At 55.1% G+C, this 18,240-nt stretch overlaps 5 protein-coding genes across 5 annotated transcripts; 3 read left to right on the forward strand and 2 right to left on the reverse strand.

Moving 5' to 3' along the window:
• Positions 1-496: 496 nt before the first annotated feature.
• Positions 497-871, forward strand: N657DRAFT_532910 (DASH complex, subunit Dad1; the record flags this gene model as incomplete). Its single annotated transcript, XM_062787747.1, has 3 exons — positions 497-550; positions 660-722; positions 794-871. Coding segments are annotated over 3 exons (195 nt in total), but the record flags the coding sequence as incomplete, so codon positions are not given.
• An 811-nt stretch (positions 872-1,682) lies between these two features.
• N657DRAFT_574945 (ras-domain-containing protein) lies at positions 1,683-2,605 on the reverse strand (the record flags this gene model as incomplete). The annotated part of the gene is made up of 3 exons (XM_062789066.1): positions 1,683-2,135; positions 2,204-2,407; positions 2,501-2,605. 3 exons carry the CDS (start codon positions 2,603-2,605, stop codon positions 1,683-1,685), a joined length of 762 nt encoding a protein of 253 aa, XP_062646544.1.
• Positions 2,606-3,793: 1,188 nt separating this feature from the next.
• N657DRAFT_575197 (POZ domain-containing protein) lies at positions 3,794-4,385 on the forward strand (the record flags this gene model as incomplete). Its single annotated transcript, XM_062789084.1, has 2 exons — positions 3,794-3,948; positions 4,217-4,385. 2 exons carry the CDS (start codon positions 3,794-3,796, stop codon positions 4,383-4,385), a joined length of 324 nt encoding a protein of 107 aa, XP_062646545.1.
• A 582-nt stretch (positions 4,386-4,967) lies between these two features.
• On the reverse strand, positions 4,968-6,824 carry N657DRAFT_634775 (DBR1-domain-containing protein; the record flags this gene model as incomplete). The annotated part of the gene is made up of 3 exons (XM_062791302.1): positions 4,968-5,071; positions 5,217-6,711; positions 6,771-6,824. The coding sequence occupies 3 exons, from the start codon at positions 6,822-6,824 to the stop codon at positions 4,968-4,970; spliced, it is 1,653 nt and encodes a 550-aa protein (XP_062646546.1).
• Positions 6,825-7,524: 700 nt separating this feature from the next.
• Positions 7,525-8,642, forward strand: N657DRAFT_634776 (alpha/beta-hydrolase; the record flags this gene model as incomplete). Its single annotated transcript, XM_062791303.1, has 2 exons — positions 7,525-8,027; positions 8,093-8,642. The coding sequence occupies 2 exons, from the start codon at positions 7,525-7,527 to the stop codon at positions 8,640-8,642; spliced, it is 1,053 nt and encodes a 350-aa protein (XP_062646547.1).
• Positions 8,643-18,240: the final 9,598 nt, after the last annotated feature.

The following is an 18,240-nucleotide window of genomic DNA, read 5'->3' on the forward strand; positions in this document are numbered from 1 at the left end:
GCAAGTGGTGTCTGTTGATCTACGCAATTCCTCATTCTCCAACTCCGCAGCGGACTTTTGTCATGTAAATTATCCTGGATCTGCCAACCATTTAACAAACTGGCCACCGTGGCCTCCGTCCCCTGGTAACACCCAAAGATTGATTATTGATCCTCTACGCAGCCACAACATTAATCAACTTCAAACGCTCTATGCGGAACCATCCAATTCGGTTCTTAGGCCCCGACGACTGGCAAAGGACACAGCCCTGAACGTTACCACAGCAACAGCAATCCAACTCACACAGGGTTAGGGTTTAGACCTCTCATTGCCCCGCCAAAACCGACATCGGTTGTGTGACGGGAAGCATCGTGTCGCGTCTCAATTAAACAACCATGGGCCATGGTCCCAGATATATCACCCCTTCCACTCAAGCCTTCGCACGGAACCCAAACCCGAAACAGCAATCATGGCGTCTCAACAGCTGTCTGCCTCGGCAGCCGCCGGCACAGCAAGGGAAAAGACGTATTTTGAGCAACAGCGGGAGGAATTGATAGGCGAGATTGCTATGGTGAGGATGACGCCCCAATTGAATAAGCACTAAAAAAAGGTCCCCCGTCATCATCATACGGTAAATGGTTCATCCATGCTGACTGACGAAACTCGGTGTCGAACTGCAGAGCTTTGAACACGTGCTGGCCAACATCAACAAGCTGAACCGGTCACTCGAGGCCGTCATTGCGGTAAGCACTCTCTGAGAATACGGGACCCAGCTGTTGTTTGGGTTTGGTTAAACTAAAGGTCATCAAAACAGGTGGGTAATGAGTTCTCATCCGTCGAAGCGCTGTGGTCGCAATTCGAAAATGTCATAGCCAAAGACGAGCCCGAGGAGGGTCACGGCAAGGCGGAGGAGGAGCGGGGTGAGAGTGGGAATGACGGTGATCATGTCAAGACTGAGAGCGAGGCTTGACAAAAGTCGAGGTTTTGTGGTCGGAGACTGGGAATGGATTTGTTCTTATTATGATTATGATACCCAATATACATAATCAAAAGAGCACACAAGGAACTGATGTTGAATTTCCCATTCTTAATCCCTACCCCCTATCCTTAATCAACAATCAACAAGAGGGATTACCTTCCGTTACACCACGCGCAAGGCCTTGCTGGGAACAGTAGCCAGGCACGAAGGGCCCAACGAGAGCCTAGCAAGCTCTTCATTCCCGTTCCGCCCATCCATCCGTCAGGGGTATCGCCATCCCTTCTAAAACCCTATAGTGTTCGAAGAGAAGGTATACTCCAGTAATACATCAGTGTCCCAGTTGCCCATAGCCCATCGTCTGCATCATCCCATCATCCATCCTCCCTGCACAGTCAAGAAAAATATGCCAGAGTAAACAGAATCCCGAAGTCAAGTCGCCCGCTTTGTATGACTCGCCGTCGCCATCGGTATGGTCATGACAGAAAAGGAAACAGTGATGTGCGGGGTGCCAGAAGAACAACGTAACAGAGGGAAAGAGCAGAGAAAAATAAAAGGAGAACAACAGCAACAGCGCATGTCGTGTCGGCATGTCGGCATCATGCATGCATGCAGAGAGTAAAAAGTCATGATCAGCCCTCCTCTGCTAGGGAGGGGCCGTCCTATCCCCAACCCCAAGTCCCCCTCCTCGCCAAACCCCGCCTCTCTTCCCCCACCAACTTCTTCCTCAGACAAGCCTGCACATTCTCTTCTTCTTCTTAACAACCGGAATCTGCAGGCCGTCGCTCCCAAACGTTATCTCCCCACCACCACCACCAAGGACGGCCGTACTCCCTCTCCTCGCCTTCCCACTCTTGGCACCATCACCACCCCGGGAAACAAGGCCGGAGGACGAGGCAGCGGCCTCTGCCTCTGCCTCGAGCGCCTTGCGGTCGTTGGCCACGACCGTCAGAATGGCGCGCTCAAAGATCTCCTCGACGCCCTTCATCTCCTTGCTGCTGCACTCCATGTACTGCGCGCCCATCTTCTTGGCGACGGCCAACCCTTGCTCAGTGGTGACGGGCGTGAGTCCCTGCGTCTTGAGCATCTCGATGCAGGTCTTCTTGTAGCGCAGGTCGGATTTGAGGCCGACTAGGATCAGTGGGGTGTAAGGGCAGAAGTGCAGGACTTCGGGGTACCACTGTGGATATTTTGCAGTGTTTAGTTAGGGAGAGCGGGTGGAAAACAGGGAAGGATGGAAAGACGAACCTTGTCCATTACATTCTCGAGCGAATTGGGGCAGTCGATGGCGAAGCAGACAAAGATGAGGTCGGTTTCCGGGTAGGAGAGCGGGCGCAACCGGTCGTACTCCTCTTGCCCGGCGGTATCCCACAGCGCAAGCTCCACCGTCTTACCGGTGGGCGGGTGTACTGGGTAGGTTATGTAGTTCTCGAAGACGGTCGGGACGTATTTCTGCGGGGCGGGGGGGTCAGTATCGGATGATGCAGGAATGCAGTTCCGTAAGAGAGCCGCGACGAGACAGCGTTTCAAAACACCGGCACGTACCTCTGGAAAATATCCTTGGCTGTAGCTAATCAGCAGGCAGGTCTTGCCGCAGCCGCCGTCGCCGACCACGACAATCTTCTTGGAATATGCCGGCCCCTCGGTCATGGTAGTGCCCGATGATTCCCTGCCGGTCGACGAGGTGCTCATCACTGTGCTGACGGTTCCGTCGCTTGACCTTGTGCCGCGCGTGTCCCGCCGCTGCGAGTCGGGCCTCCGAGAGGCATTGCTATCGTGCCGCTCGTGCATGTAGGTCGAGTTGCGATACTGGTAGGACGCCATTGTGTGTGTCTTGGGAGGTGGCGTGGCTGCGTCAGGTTGCTTGACGGTGGAATGTAAATGACAAGCCACCGAGGTATCAGACAGCGCCCAGCCTGCTTCGAGTTTGCACTTTGCAGAGCAAAAGTGTGCAGTCCTGAAAAGGATATCTTCTTCCCCACCCCGCCCGAATGATGTGTCGGAAATCTCGAGTCAATTGTGGTGTGCAATAATGCAAGAGATAATGCAAGGTGTTGACTCGAGATTTTTTGGCTGCGAGTGATAGATGCGTTGGTCAGAACCTGGAAGGGATCGTGCAAATCATGAGGCGAACAGGTACGACTGGCGGGAAGTAAACGGTCGGCTGGGCAACCGATCCTGCGGATCGGCGGATGACACAACTGCGGGGCTACAAACGGTGAAGCGACCCACTGCAATCCAGGGCAATTTGGAACAAGGCACAACTGAAAGTCAGGGACAGGGCACTCTCCAGAGCTGGGTAGTCTCCAGGTCCAAATGCTTAGGGTATCTTCTTCTGGTGTTGCTATCGAGCTGTCAACAATGAGGTCTTCGTTCCTGAACATCGCCTTTATCCCTTGTTTTCTCCGAGTTTCTTCAAGGAAAGAAGAGTACCTACCTAGGTACCTTGACCCATCAACCCAACAAAGGCAAGCGCCAGGCCAGCCCTACCATGGCCGGCAAGCAGACTGTGGAGCTTTCAGCTGCCTTGGTCGCCCGCGGCTAGTGCGCTTTCAAGGGTTGATCGGCTAGGTGGACAAGAACTTTTTTCCCCTTCCAATTCCAACCTGAAGTTTCTTTCAACCTGTTTGGCGCGTTTGCGAGGTCCAAGAAGTTCGGCCTCCCAGCCACACCAATTTTCAGGCATCACGGCTGGGTTTGTCGGAAGATGACGACGGCCCGTCGGACAGTCCCCTAGCCTTGATCAAGCTGGAATTTCTTATCCCCTCATCGTCGCTTGGAAGTGGACCTTGTACAAAATTTTCAAGTGAAGCCCCTTCACCCTCATGGGAGACAGCCATGTCAGATTCCAAGTACATCACGCTCGTCTCGAGCGAGGGCTTCGAGTTTGTCGTGCTCCGCGAGGCGGCCCTCGTTAGCCCGACCATTAAGGGCATGTTGCGGAGTCAGTTTAGTGAGGCACAGACCGGCCGCTGCACCTTTCCCGAAATCAGGTATGGCATTCCTCTATCCCTCACCTCATCTCATCATCCGCATCTCCGATGATGACAAGCACATCCGCTGCGTTCTTTCTGACAGACCGCTCTCCCCTGATGTGCACCACGTGTTACTATCGACGGGATCGACCGGACTGCATGAGCGTCATCTACACTTGATCTGACCTATTCCATCACCACTTTCATTTAATGCAGGCGCTGGCAACCAGTAGCAGAAACACGAAGTCCCAACGCAAATCTTAGCTAACAATACCTTGTCATACAGCGCCGTTGTCCTCGAAAAGGTGGTCGAGTACTTCCACTACTGGTACCGCAACCGGGACAAGGAAGACGTGCCCGACATGGACATTCCCGTCGAGCTGTGCCTGGAGCTGCTGATGGCGGCCGACTACTTCAACCTGGACGCCAAACCCGCTATGAGGGACGCGGTGTGAGTAGCGGTGTCTGTCTAAGCTCAGCTTCGTCGTTTTCTTTCGCGTCCGGGGTGTCAGTGCACGATTTGCGGCAACGGCGTTTGTCGGTGGTATGGGCTGGCTACGGTATGCGCGGTATGGCGTTATGGAAGATCATTCCAATGCTACGGTTGTGGCATGAACGGGAGTCAATCGAAAGTTGACGACGCAAAGCCTGTGAGGGCTTTCAGACGACGTGCTTGCTCTAAACCTTCTGCCACTATCTCTGCACTCCAGCTTGTCTCAACACACCATCTTAGCATATGCGTCTGGCCCTTTCTCCCCCGTGGGCACGACGTCTAAACCGGATGGAAGATCGACACCGTCCTCCGCGATCTGCTTGGCTTACGACTCTCACCGAGTTTTCGCTTTATTGGAGAGGAGACATGTCTCGCAGAGCGATTTATGGCATTATCGTCGTATGAGAGATATGACGAACCATTCTAACATGGAACGATTCCCCAATTTGCAAACCAAAAAACCCAAATAGAAACTTGGTAACCATGGCTCAAAACGTGATACGGAACCACAACAGCTTTCCTCAAATCCACGTCCTTCTCCCACTCACATATTGGACTTAAACAAGCCATATAAGCCATACCCTTGACCTTCGAACGAGCACACAATACTCGATACGACAACCCGCCTTGCCACCTCGCCGACGGACCCTGCGAGTTGACAATTATCCCCTCCCACGCCCTCGTCCGACCCATCCGCCTCTGCCACCTCTCCCACCACCACCTCTCCCTCCCCTCCCCCTTCCTCTCCCACCACCGCCTCCTCCTCTCCCGCCCTTGCCACGCCCATACCCACCACCACCACCGCCACCAAACTCAGCCGGCGCAGGGCCCATCTCCCTCCGCACCTTCCTCTCTCCCTCGCTCGCATCCCAGAGGTTCGTCACGCCCAGCATCTCGCAGAACGTTGCCGTCTGCGGGTTCGTCCACTCGCGCGGCATCTCGTCTGTCACCTCCGGGTCGATGCCCGGCCGGTGCACGGGCGCCGTGATAGTAAAGTTTTCCGGGACGGTCAGCTTCTCGTCGTCGATCTGTTGGTCTACCCAGCGGCGCTGCTCCTCGATTAAGGAGAGGTAGTGGGCTTCGCCTTCGTCGGGAGGGGTGGTGGCGGTGCGGTCGCCTATTTTCAGGAGGGGGTGGAAGGTGCGGAGGATGGAGAGCCATTCCGGGTCGTACTTGAGTTGGAGTGGGTGGGTTAGAGGGGAGGTGGTCGCGGTGGTGGATTTTTCGGGCGAGGTGCTGTCTGGGAGTGGGATTTCCATTAGTTGGAGGAACTTGCGGCCGGGGAGGCACTTGTCGAGAGCGAGGAAGCGTGTGGTGGTGTTGTTTATACCCGGGGGCACGGGCTGGCCGGGTATCTGGCGGGTGACCTGGGCGGGTTTGGCGAAGGAGGCGGGGAGTTGAGCGCGGAGGGACTCGGTTGTGGGGGTTTCTTCAGCGGGTTCTTCTTCTGGGGCCGGTTCTACTGCAACTTCACCATTGCCGTCTTCGTCAAGGCCAAGGTCAATTTCGTCTGGATTCACAGCGGGGGATTGCTCTGGGGCTGCCTCGGGGACTGGTTGGGCGGTTTCCTGGCTTCCTTGGGCCAGCTTGCTCGGCTCAAACTCCTTGATGGCGGCGAACTTGCAGTGCAGATGCGCCGAGAACCAGAACCGCGGCCGCAGCCTGTTGAGAACGTACTCAGCAGCCGGGTTGCCCAAGGACCCGTCTCGCGACTCTCGCTCAAAGTCGGGCTTCATCTGAAATAGCCGCCGTTGATTTCCGTGCTTCTCAATAGCGCGCGGCCAGTCATGGCTGATGCCGATGTCGACCTGGGTGCGCAGCTGCAGCAGCTTGCGGACGTCAATCTCGCGCACATGGTAGAAGCTCTTGATGTCGTCGGTGTTGAAGGGCAGGCGCTCGTAGTGCGGCTTGCGGTAGTCGAAGCCCTTCCAGATGCCGCTCATGCCGGCGATGCGCAGGGGGCCCAGGCGGAGCACGTTGGCGGCGCCCATGTAGTAGATGTTGGGTGCGACCCAGCCGCCATAGTACAGCTCCCAGAGATGAGAGGACGCCTCGTGGTTGCCGGCGACGAAGATGGTCAGATAGGGGGCCTTCCGGGCGCCGCTGTAGTACTCGTGGAAGTCGCCCAGCTCGCGGTACTTGGCGGGCACTGACATGACGTTGAGGTCGGCGGCATTGCGGACGGCCTGGAAGTCGCCGCCGATGATGAGCAGGTCGACGCCATCCCACTGGCGCTCGTAGCACGCCCTATCCACAGCGGCGTAGATTGCATTGAGAGTGCCGTGTCCCTTTGGGGTGCGGTCAGCAGGTGGTCACAAGCGCGTGCAGGGATAATTGGTTTGCATACACAACCCTCGACTGCGATGCGGACGCCGTTGGTCACGAAAGTATCGCCCGACATGATTATTGGATCGGAATTTCCGAAACAAGCAAGTGGCATATTTCCGAATACTTTAAACCATCGTTGCACCCAAAATAGCCGAAGGTGATGGATAATTGATGTCTCGAGAGCGTCTGGAGCCCGTTGTTGTTGTTGGCAAGTGTTTCGGTGATGACTGATCCCCAATATTATGTTACTGCGGTTGGAGAGTTACAGCTGCATCGTCTACACACTGCTATCCAGTTAGCAGCTGCAACTTGGTTAATTGGCCGTCTCTTTGTGCTCAACTTCACACAGGACCTGCTCCGTTGATGAGTGCATTCCCTGTCAAGTTTGCTCAGGTTAGGTACCTCAACATGATCTTTTCGGCTGTTCCTTTTTCGCACTCAATGCCCCGATGAGCAAAGCCAAGGCGCCATACGAGGGCGCTTTTGCCGCTTTCGGTGAGAATTGTTCTATTTACGAGCCAATTCCACCCTAATTCTCCCGCTCGTGCACGGCGCGAATCGGAATTCTGCAACCAGCCCAAACGCGATGACGATTGTCCTTGAGTATAAAGAAAACCAGGGGCGCCGTCCGGAAATAGATTACTTCATTGCTATGCCTTTGCCTGAGAGTCGTTGTTTGTTCCAACCTCAAGTTTCCGTTCACCGTAATTGACCACACAATTCGCGTCTCAGCAACGACAAGAAAAAGAAAGAAGGAAAAAGAGAAGAAAGCCATGTTCAAAAACTTCACCTTCAGATGGATCCGCTTCCGCCGGCCAACGGGGCCTCCGAGCCCGCTGCCCTCGGGAATCGAACGGACCTTCATCGACACGCCCGGCGGCAAGATTGAGGTGCTTCACGCCAAGCCGCCGCAGCAAGCGCGCCCCAACGCCTCGCCCCTCTTCTTCGTTCACGGCGGCATGGGCGGCGCCTGGGTCTGGACCGAGTACCTGCAGTTCTTCGCCGCGCGGGGCATCCCCTGCTACGCCGTGTCGATGCGCGGCCACGGCGACAGCTACTACCCCTCGTTCTGGCGCATGGTGTACCGCACGACTTTGCGCAATCTCGCCGACGATGTGCTGGCCGCCCACCGCTGGGTAGTTGAGCGTGAGGGCGGCAAGGAGGTCGTCCTGGTCGGCCATTCCAGCGGCGGCGGTTTGTCGCAGTTCTTGTTGGATAAGAAGGACCTAAAGGTCAAGGGACTGGTATTAACGGGAGCTATACCTGGGTTTGGATCGTGAGTTTGCTCTGTGTCTGATGGTGTGGAATATTCTGCTGATATGGGTGTGTTCTATATTGCAGGGATCGTGTCTACGATAACTGGAGGAAGATGGATCCGTGGTTTACAATCCGGATGATCTTCCACCTGTGGCACCCGAACTCGCCTCTGTCTCACCCGGCCTTCACGCGTAGGGCCTTCTTCAGCCAGGAGCAGACTGACGCCTATGTCGAGGCGTTTCACGAAAAGATCAGCCGCTACGAGAGCTTCCTCTGGCCCTTGGCCATGACCAAGCCCTTCGTCAACCCGCAGAACATCATCTCGCAGATCGCAGGCTGGGGCAGCGGCCAGCGTATCATGGTGCTGGCCGGCGAGAGGGATAAGCTTGTATCACTGGACATCAAGGAAGACCTCGCACAGATGTACCGCACCAAGTACAGTGCGATGGTGCAGGAGAAGCAGCTTCAGGCCGAGGACGCCGCCGTTGTGCCCCTCTCGGGGGAGTCTGGCCCGGATAACGCGGGCCATGGAGTCAGGTTTTGCGTCGTCCCCAACGCTGGGCATCATCTGCAAAACGATGTTACTTGGGAGACGGGCGCAGAGAAACTGCTGGCCTTCTACGAGCAGCTGTGATACTCCGCGGCGAGACCTGAACGCATAGGAGACAGGCCTCCCCGTGTATTTTGGTGAACTCCTCTCCACTACCGATACCGGCGTTTGGGTCTGATACCAGGTGTGATTATAAGAGTAATACAAATGTTGACACGTCTCTCTTCTGCCATACCTGCACAACGGGACTCAAGCATGGTGCCTGCTAACTTTGGATGCCCAGTATGCCTTGTGCCATGGGACAAACCGATGTGTTCAGGGGCAACCTCGGCACTCGCTGCCGCGTTAACTTCAACGGATGCGCGCTGCCAACTAGGCTGTCACTCTACTGTCGCAACGCCTGCAAAGTTGCTCAAGGCTTGGATATCAATCTGACGGCCGCTTTACCTGCGGCGGAGGCAAGGCAGTCGAACAAGATGACCAGCTGGCATCACTATCGGACCTTAGATCAAATGCTCGGTAGTGGAGCACATATGGCATCCCCTGCTGCTCGCCCTCCCTGGCATCTTCCCCCTTGAAGGCTGGAGAGGCCCTGAGGGTGACTCCGGGGGCAGAGGAAGGAGGTCTGGCCAGAAAGTAGGCTCGTCGGGGTAGAGTTTCGGCATCTCGTCTCCTTTTTGGAAAACCTTCGTGCCTGGTTGACAATGTTCTTTTGGTTCCGCGGCCATGTATTGGGAAGATAAACACGTGAAGGGAGCGGAAGAGTGACATGATGACCAAGGCTTGTTCCTTCCCTTATCAGGCAGCGGCCGCTTCTGGGTCGGGTTTTTGTCACAGGAACAACTGCCTGCCTCTTGATGGCAAGAGTATATGGACTCTTAGAATGCAGTAGCAGGCGCGCATGTCGTGTGGGAGATGCGTGACGTTTCCATTCAATTTAGCCCTCGCGCTGCGCCAGGCACGCCTTCAGCGTGAGCAGAGAAATCCCAGGTGTTGAGCATATATTATCCATAGAGTTAGAATTACGTATTCACGGCTTAGGCGGTGATGCTCGCCAGTCTGCGAGGGCTTGCTGTCTGATCTGCCCGGGAGGAGCCCCTGAGGATTATACAATTACGAGGCAAGCATGTTCATATTATGGTAAGGTGAACCATCTATACCTAGGGGAGAAGCAGGTTCCTGGGAGCTTCAAAAGAGAAATAGATCTTATGTTCTTCAAGTGCTAGTGGGTTCGTACATGGACATGATGCACCTGCTCTTGAGCAGCAGCCTGGGATTAGAAATGAGGACAGATGTCAACCGGGAAGTATGAAAGAGGTTAACCTGTCGAGGTGGTATCTTATGATACCGTCAGTCTAGGTATCATGGCTAGCATTTGCCACACCTCACTCGTTGACTCCTGCTCTCAGAACGCAATGGACACGGAGCAGACACCATCTATTGCTCCGGTTATCCTATATGCACAGCTCTCCCTTCGACTAGTATCTACTCTGAGAGGAGCAATACTGTCCTGTACCTCTACCAAGCAGATCGAGTCCCTTCACTGCGAGCCGGCTGGTCCAAAAGACCGAGGTCTTCAGCGCCGATTGTGACACAACAGTGACAATACAGGCGCTCTACCGTGATGCACAGTCCAGGACAAGTTTGTTTTATTTTCCTTTTCCTGTCATCGAGCACTCTGGCTCATGATACCCGTCAAACTCGGAACTCAGAGCAAAGGTTCACTTTAGCTTTGCCCCTGAAGTGCTCACACGAGTCTTATAGCCTAGGGGGGTATAAGCTCATCAACCACGTCTACCTCGCTTCGATGCAGAGAAGTTACGTTCGGCAGCCACGCGATACGGACCATGTTGCCGTCCCTTCGGCCTACAGATAAGTGACAGTAGTCCGTGGACGACACTTGCTATTCATGTCGACGCAATGAGCATGGCAGATGCCGAGGCGGGAGTAGAGACTGCCGAACCAGGCTCATGATCAGGCTGCATGTTCCGCAATGGAACCGACTCTCGGAGCTCAGAGGACTGATATTAGGTGCATATATTTTGAAAATAAGAAGCTCGTCAGCCCCCAGACTCGACCATACTGACGACGCAGCACAGTTGCTGACGGTACGGGCACCACATATGATTGCTTTCAACGGCAGCATGCCTCTAGTATGGATAATGAATCCAGCTCTATGTTTGGTCAAATCAGATGTTCTCTTATTCCTTCAAGTCGGGCGTTGTAAGTTCCAAGTCCAACTTGACAGCATCCCAGCCTCGATCAGAAATATCAAGCTCTCTTCTCAACGGACAGTCTCCAATCTACGCAGAATGTCAGATTTCTCAAAGGCATACAGGAGCACCCAAAGAGACATAGCCTCGCGTCTACGCTGCCTTCAACAGGCGTTCAACACCGATTGAACATTGCAGCCCTCGGGCATGGACTCTTCCGGAACCAAGGGAGACAGGCACCTCGAGTCACCAGCCAGATCCTTTACCGGCCCATACATAACAGTACCTCGTCTCAAGACTCTACTTCGCCACGGAAGATGACCCCCTGAAACCCAATCAGGACTGCCTGACTACAAGCACCCCTCAAGCTTACTGCAAAGATAGCCCGCGCCGGTGACGGTGATCGGCAGCTTCTCGAAGTTACCAGCCCTGGTCATCGAACAACCTGATACAGGTCAACGTCGAGGGGGTGGCTGTGCTACAGCATACAAGGACGCACCGGACGGTAGTCTAGTGTGTAGCGTCTTCTTCCGCCACGCTAATCAACGTCAACTTCGCGTTTACATCCTTGTCTCGGCTTCCCGTCGTCCAGACTTCGCAACGCAACCCCAGATGTGGCATGCCCACCAGCGATCTCAGCTTCTTTCTAACGAACAAAACCTCGTCATGAGGTCTGGAGCCAAGCCTGAGGGGCATCACGATCTGTCTGGCGACTACACATTACACTAATCATGCAGGCATGGCCAAGCCCTCCTCTACGCCTAGCCCCTGGTCCCTGATCAGGGCCAGGATAACGGAGTGTGGACTACTGCGAGACCGGGAGATATGCTGCCCGGTGCCGCAACAGATCAGGCACAGCACCAAGCCAGGTTGACGCCTCTTCGCAGCCCTCTCCCCCTTCCGGATACACCAACCCGAACCCAACCTAGCGCGATGCATCCACGGCAGAGAAGAGGCCATGCGCTGCAGTCTGTAGTCTGACATGCTACATCTGCTGCCAACAAGCGGACCCTCCCATCCACTCCTGAAACTATCTTCGACCAAGTACCCACCATGGTGGCATTTGTCAGGGGTCAACACACACCCAACCCAACCCAGCCCCACCTACCAAGGACGACCAACCTCAACATATCGGGGCCAGAATGTCAAACCAGTTTCAACCCCCTCTCCTCCTCCTCCCCTTTTCGTCTCGAATCTGCAATCTTGCAGCTGTCAAGGCCAAATGTGAGCAATACTGCGGTACACCATCCGCATGCCTGAGGATGCCACACCACAGTGACCAACACACCGTCACGCAGTTCCAGAACAGGTGAGAGCCAAGCACTACCTAGATCTCAATCCGGCAAGGACGTACTGTGTCAAGCCCCCAATCGGGGCAGCACATACCGAAATCGCAAGCTCGCTACTGATTCAGCACAAGACTGAGACACACATACACATATGTGGGCAATACAATGATGAGAGGCAAAAAAAGAGAGAAAAGAACGAGAGATAGTCGCCATCGGGGCTCGTTCGCCCCAACCGCCGAAGTCAGGTCAGACGACCAGAGAAGCTGCTCGCTGCAGTGTCACCATATCTGGCGCGCATCTTATGGTACGAGCAAAATCACGGTGTGACAGGACGGGAGAAGACGACAGGAATCACAGCACGGGCACACCGTCCGACCGACACCAGCCGGTTTTTGCCCCGCCGGCCCCTGCCGCGCGCGCCCCATCCCTCTCCCCCCCGCCTCCCCACAGGCTCCGCCTCCGGCCCGGTCCGGCTTCTGGGTCTCCATCTCCCCGGCCGAGTGCCTCACGATCCGAGGACAGATAGTATGGGTGGGTAAGTTGGTCAATGCGAGTCTGGACATTGCCAACAACTCGCATAGCAAGTGGCGTGAAGCTTCTCCTTCTGACTCGCGCGCCTATCTCCAAAGCGCCATCTGCTTTGGTTGTGGTGTCAATGATTCATTCTTTCATGCTCGCCCGCAGACAGAAGAGGCATTGAAGATGGTGTGGGGTTCCAGACCGCCAGCCCTGCCTCGCCCCTGGAACGACGCTAGCGAACAGTGGAATCGTCGCACCATGACTACCGGGCCAAGGATGTCATGGATGGAGACCCCCGGCCCCCCTCCTCTAAAAGAACAAGTCCCAGCTTGTCTTGCATATCCTCTTAACAGGCTTCAGTGATGTAACTCGGTACTGTGTAACGTTAAAGCTTCAGCCTTCTCTCCTCGGCCAGCACACCACCAACCAACTGTCCCCTTCGAGAGGAAAAGGCGGGGTTCTTTCTTCATGGCCTGACTCTGATCCATGGCCAGCATGACCACCCCTGCAACCGTCAACAAGGTGGTAGTCAGCGGGTAAGCTCCAAGAAGGGTTAGGGCTCAGCATGCGACTCGACCTCCCATTCAGGGGGCCATGACCAATGGTGATGCATCCCCGGTTTAGCCTGATCAATGAATCTGCGCCAATGTTGGAAAACCATGGAGCGCTTGCGTCGGGGTCCCCTTATGGCTCTGCTTCAATGCCTTGGCGCTGTCAAGCCTAGCGGCGAAGAACGTGTGTGTCTGCTGCCACTGCCCTCGGTAGTGAACAGGGGGGCCTCCAGAAAGGGGGTTGGGGACCCTCCTTCCCACCCTTCTTTCGACGATGTTCTGCGGAGAAAAAGACTTCGTTGGAGATCACACGTTGTGCACGACGGCAGGGCATGGGCTGGCTGACTGACGATTGACGTTAGTTGGGAGCTCTAGCTCCGGAAGAGCGCACTCCATACGAAGTGAACATTTCTGTGACCGCATTAGTCTAGGACGCCGGTAACATCGCGCCGGTGGGGGCCGAAACCACCCAAAAGCTCCGAACCCCTCCCGCCGTTGGAGAACTCGCCAGAAACACAACAACAAGAGGAGAGTTTCTATTCCCGAACCTGACCCCTCCACCATGTCCCGTCGAGAGGAGGGGTTCGGCCCGGGCACATAAAAGCAACAAGCGACCGAGCAGTTGGGTTCAAGCCGATAATGACTCCTGCAGCAGGCATGGCCGTAACTCCCAAGAATACACACACGGCGTGAAGGGGCGATGCCGGACTGAAGTCCCAAGCCCTTTCAAGCATTGAAGGAATGCAGCCCTAGCAAATGAGAATCAGGAGCCACACCCCTCCGAAGAGTCGAAGAACACGGCCTGGTGTTGGAGAAGGCGAGGAGCTGGAGCGACCGGGATTTCTTTCTCGTCTGCCAGGCTTCAGTGCCAATCGTTGGACGGACTTCCCATGTGATGAACCACAAATTCCATCGACGTGATTGCCCATTTTGAGGGCGTAATGTTTGCTAGGCCTTCCTGGTCATTATTCTCAGCCATGTCCGATGCGCTGTACTGTGTGGTAAAGGAGGGCGGAATCACTTCCGCAGTGAAAACGAGCGAACATTTCGCTGGGTATGACCTCCGCTCCCCCCTGCTTGCTGATAGCTACGTGACTCCCATCTTTCAGCGCACCACATGGGACGAAAGCCTGGCGCATGATCCAGTGCTAATCCGCCCTCGTCGCTCACCCCTCCGCTAGCGCCGAATACCAAGGCGCCATGGTGGAACTTCTAGAAGGTCCAGCTGAACCGGGATCAAACGTTAGTGCCGGGGCAGTGGAGTGAAGACGGGCCCGACTGGTTGCTCTGCCAGTGCGAGTCATCCTGATCATCGACAGATCTTTAGCGGTCAGCAGTGGTTGGGAGATCAACCAGGACCATGCCGTGGGAGACTGGGGAACAAGTCTCACACCTCCTTATCAAGGCGGAACCCATGGGCTTGGTGGCATGCACGTGTACCGTGTCTGTCGAGCCTGACCGGTGAGAGCTCCAAAATAGGTAGGGCCAGCCAATCCTGGTGACCCAGAGACCCTGGCGTGACATCGTTGAGGGAAGCCAACCCCGGGGCCATGTGGGGCCGGAACGGCCTCAGGACACGTGTGGAGCCCGCGGATCCGAGTCCCAAGACAAAGGGGCTCCGGTGATGTTGTTGATCCCCGACTTTCGAGCTAACGTTGGCTTGCTATGACGCCGCCGCTAACCTCGTCGCAGACATCCCATGCTGATGACCATGAAAGCTATGGGGCGCGGTGGCGACCTGGTCGAATCCAGCTTAACCAAGATGTATGTCAGGTCGGTTGGAAGCCCAGCTCGGCATTGGTTCGATGGCTTGAGGAATTTCAACGTACGCTAAGTTGATGTTTCGTTTTACCAGGACTTGCAAGTTGGCCTTGTTAGTGTCGTGGAGGCAGGGCGAGCCTTTCCTCATCTGGTTCTCAAACCTCCTGCCAGGGCTGGCTGGCTGGCGATCACAAGCTCGCGATGGCGGTCAACTTGCGGCTGACATCAACTCTCGTTTCGGCTTGCCCGGGCTGAAGCATGGCTGCTTGGGCAGCAGTCGTGGACGCGGCGGTCTTGATACCCCTAATAAACAGGGATTGTGTCAAGGACATTTTGTTGTCGGCAACCAGGATACGAATGGCTGCGCACCCTTTTGCAACAACTGTTCAAGGGTCCGTCTCTCTGGAGCTTCAAGGCCGACCAAGTTAACGAAGATCAATCTCTACCAGTGGGAGTCTTACTAGTTCAGGCTTGATCCGCGGGCTTGCATGACGCTTCGAAATCGCAAACGGGCCAGCCAGGGGCCACGCATCGGGTCAGATACGCTGGTGATGGGACAATCGTCATCGCGATCCGATCAGACACCCGGAGAATCCAGTTCGCATCATGCCGAGCCTGTCCGGGGCGCTTGCGAACTAAGCCATTCAAGCCCCTGAATCTTCGGTCTGCGGCCTCTCATGAGACCTGAGAAGACTCGAGTCCGCCGGGTTCAGAAATCCGGGATGGAGTTCTTTGGATTCCAATTCCATGTCCGCGGCATCAACCGGTCGGGTCTCCGATGAAAGCAGAAACCCTCCCACCGGCACGGCTTTGCTTGGGCTTGTCGATGATGCGCCTAGCCACCACAGGCAGGCTGGGTCAGATGTCGGCTGGGTTCAATTCTTCCTTTGGCCCGGCGATGCCGTGCTGTTTGGATTGGCCAGCATGGGCTGCACCAGGCTTGTCGTCGGGGTTTGCAACCGCATATCCATGCCGTTCTCGACGAAAGAGCTAATGGTCGAGATCGAAGAGAGAAATCCCCGGCGAGTTGGCTGCTGGAAACCGAACAAAGAAACAACAGATCCCTAATATTGTGCTGCTGGCGGACAAGCAGTCCGCGCCCTGATATTTACCCTGTTCCACAGCGTCAAGCTAATGGAAATGGGAGATCTGCGAGCGCAGAGAGAACACATCAAGCTAATGTCCTGTGAAACGCCAGACATGTCGGGCGGGTGCATCAACGAACCCAATCTCCGGCGCTGACATACATGCAGTTCTCCGGACATGGTGCCATTTATCGATTCCACATGCAAGCGACCGAACTCATAACGACTCTATCACGAATTCTGCCCTTCCGAAGCAAGTTCTGCACTGACATTGCTCGGTTGACGAACTGATGAACAAGCCCTGTGAGCTGGTTCCCGGAGTCAACCAAGCTGTCACAATTCCGATCCGATCAAAGCATTTGATCAGGCCTTGCGCTTCCTGGAATGCAGATCGCCTCCGTTACCCCAGCCGCCCAAGTGCTGATAGCCTGATAATGATGGTGCAAGTAAGACACGCACTCGCCGGGGCTCCGAATCGCCAATGCAGTTGAATGCTTGGGGGATTCGTCAGATCGGTGATTCGGAACCCTGACGAGTGATCTCGTTGGGATCGTCGAGAACGACAACAGCCACCTGGGTAGGCACTGCAACCTGCTCAGCTTTGTGTCTGAGGAGCTTGCTTTCACGTGAGACGGCTCCGCTAGGCTCTGTTCGCAGCGAACTGCTGCAGGGGTGTGGTTGAGGCTCTGCTTTGTGAATCACTATTGTACGGAGTACTTGCAGTCCGATCTCAAGCGGTGCTCTTTCTCGTACTCTTCGGACAGGCCGGTACTGACTATGTCTCAATTTGGTTTTCAAGGGCACTTGCGCCAATTGGACTGGTGCCCGAAGGATGTGCAGTCGATTATGCATGCTGCAAGATGGTGACGAAACGTGTGACGACACCCGAAAGGATACATGCATGTGGAGTATGAATATGCCAGAACTGTTCGCATCGACCTGCAGACTGTCAGGCTGGGGCCGGGGGATGCGAGATGAGTTCTGAGATTCGTCGTCTGCAGTGTCCTGAAGAAGCCAAGATGGTGGGTATGAATTGTGTGCGAGTTGTTCTGACGAGCCAGTTCCGGAGGAGGTGTGCTAGACAATGTGCTTCAGAAAAGTGATTGGCTCCAGGTAGATCCTGCGATAAACTTGATCGGTATGAGTGTGTGCGAATGACAATTGCAAGGGATCAAAGAGCTTTGATGTTGAAACTATCTGTGCATACAGTGGCGGAGTCAGCATCTGGCCGAAGTCCACGTTGTCATCTACTGTAGTTGAGTCCCTTGCGCGGCATTCGGAAGAGTTGAATTGATGCATTTTGGAAAGCGAAGCCAAGAGATGCTTGTGGTAACCGGAAGATGGGTCCGGTCAGAATCGATTCCTTTCTGGTCGGAGCAAGGAAGACGGAGCTGCGGGGGGTCGAGATTGCTAGCGGCCGTTGAGGATCTGTCTCTCCAAAGGGAGACTGCAAGACGCGGTTGTCCCTTTTCAACTTACCGTATGTGACGGGGGAGAACTACCGGGTGTCGGACCGATCGGTCGTTCCTGCATCCCGTGTGTCTCACCGGTTTCCCCTTTGTCCACCCTTCAGGTTCGTGATCCCGACCTAAAACGGGGCCTTTCAAAAGGAATTCTGGCTAAGACGGAGTGGGTAAGGTATCCGTACCTCAGACCAGATTGATACAACCCACGTTATGATTGGTGCCAGACCGAAGTTGCAAATAGAGAATCGTCGAGTTTTGCAGAGGGAGGAGGACGGAGTGCCAAAAACAGCTAGATGGCAACTGCGAAGTCCGATTCCTTCAGGCGAACCTGACCTTGCCGCTGTCTCTGTCATGGACTCGGAAAATGAACGCAGATTCACTCAGTAAGGAGTATCAGCTCATGAAACCGGGCATCTGGTGCCTTGCGAGTCACCGCAGGGCTGTCGGAGGTTTTTGGCTTGTCATTCTCCACTCCACCCCCGACGAGACTCTGGTGACCAGATGACGAAGGACCCCGTCGACTGGTGACGGCCGGCTGTGATGTATCACCATCCAAGCCTGCGACGGCTGCAACCCGAATTCTCCGAATACTAGTACTACGAAGTATGCCTTGGGTCTGCGATGTACCTCGCTCGTCATTGGCGCGGTAGTCTCTGTTACTGTCTCCATCTCATCTCTGTTGTCGTCGTGCTACTGACAGGGTTTTTCCATGCCTGGTAAAATGGGAGTTAGGGAAATATACTTTGTACTAACCAACACACCGCTTTGCCGAGTTCGGTATATATATTGGAGGCGGCA

This window comes from Parathielavia appendiculata, assembly GCF_033297405.1.
Source record: "Parathielavia appendiculata strain CBS 731.68 unplaced genomic scaffold N657scaffold_8, whole genome shotgun sequence".
Taxonomy (NCBI): Eukaryota; Fungi; Ascomycota; class Sordariomycetes; order Sordariales; family Chaetomiaceae; genus Parathielavia; species Parathielavia appendiculata.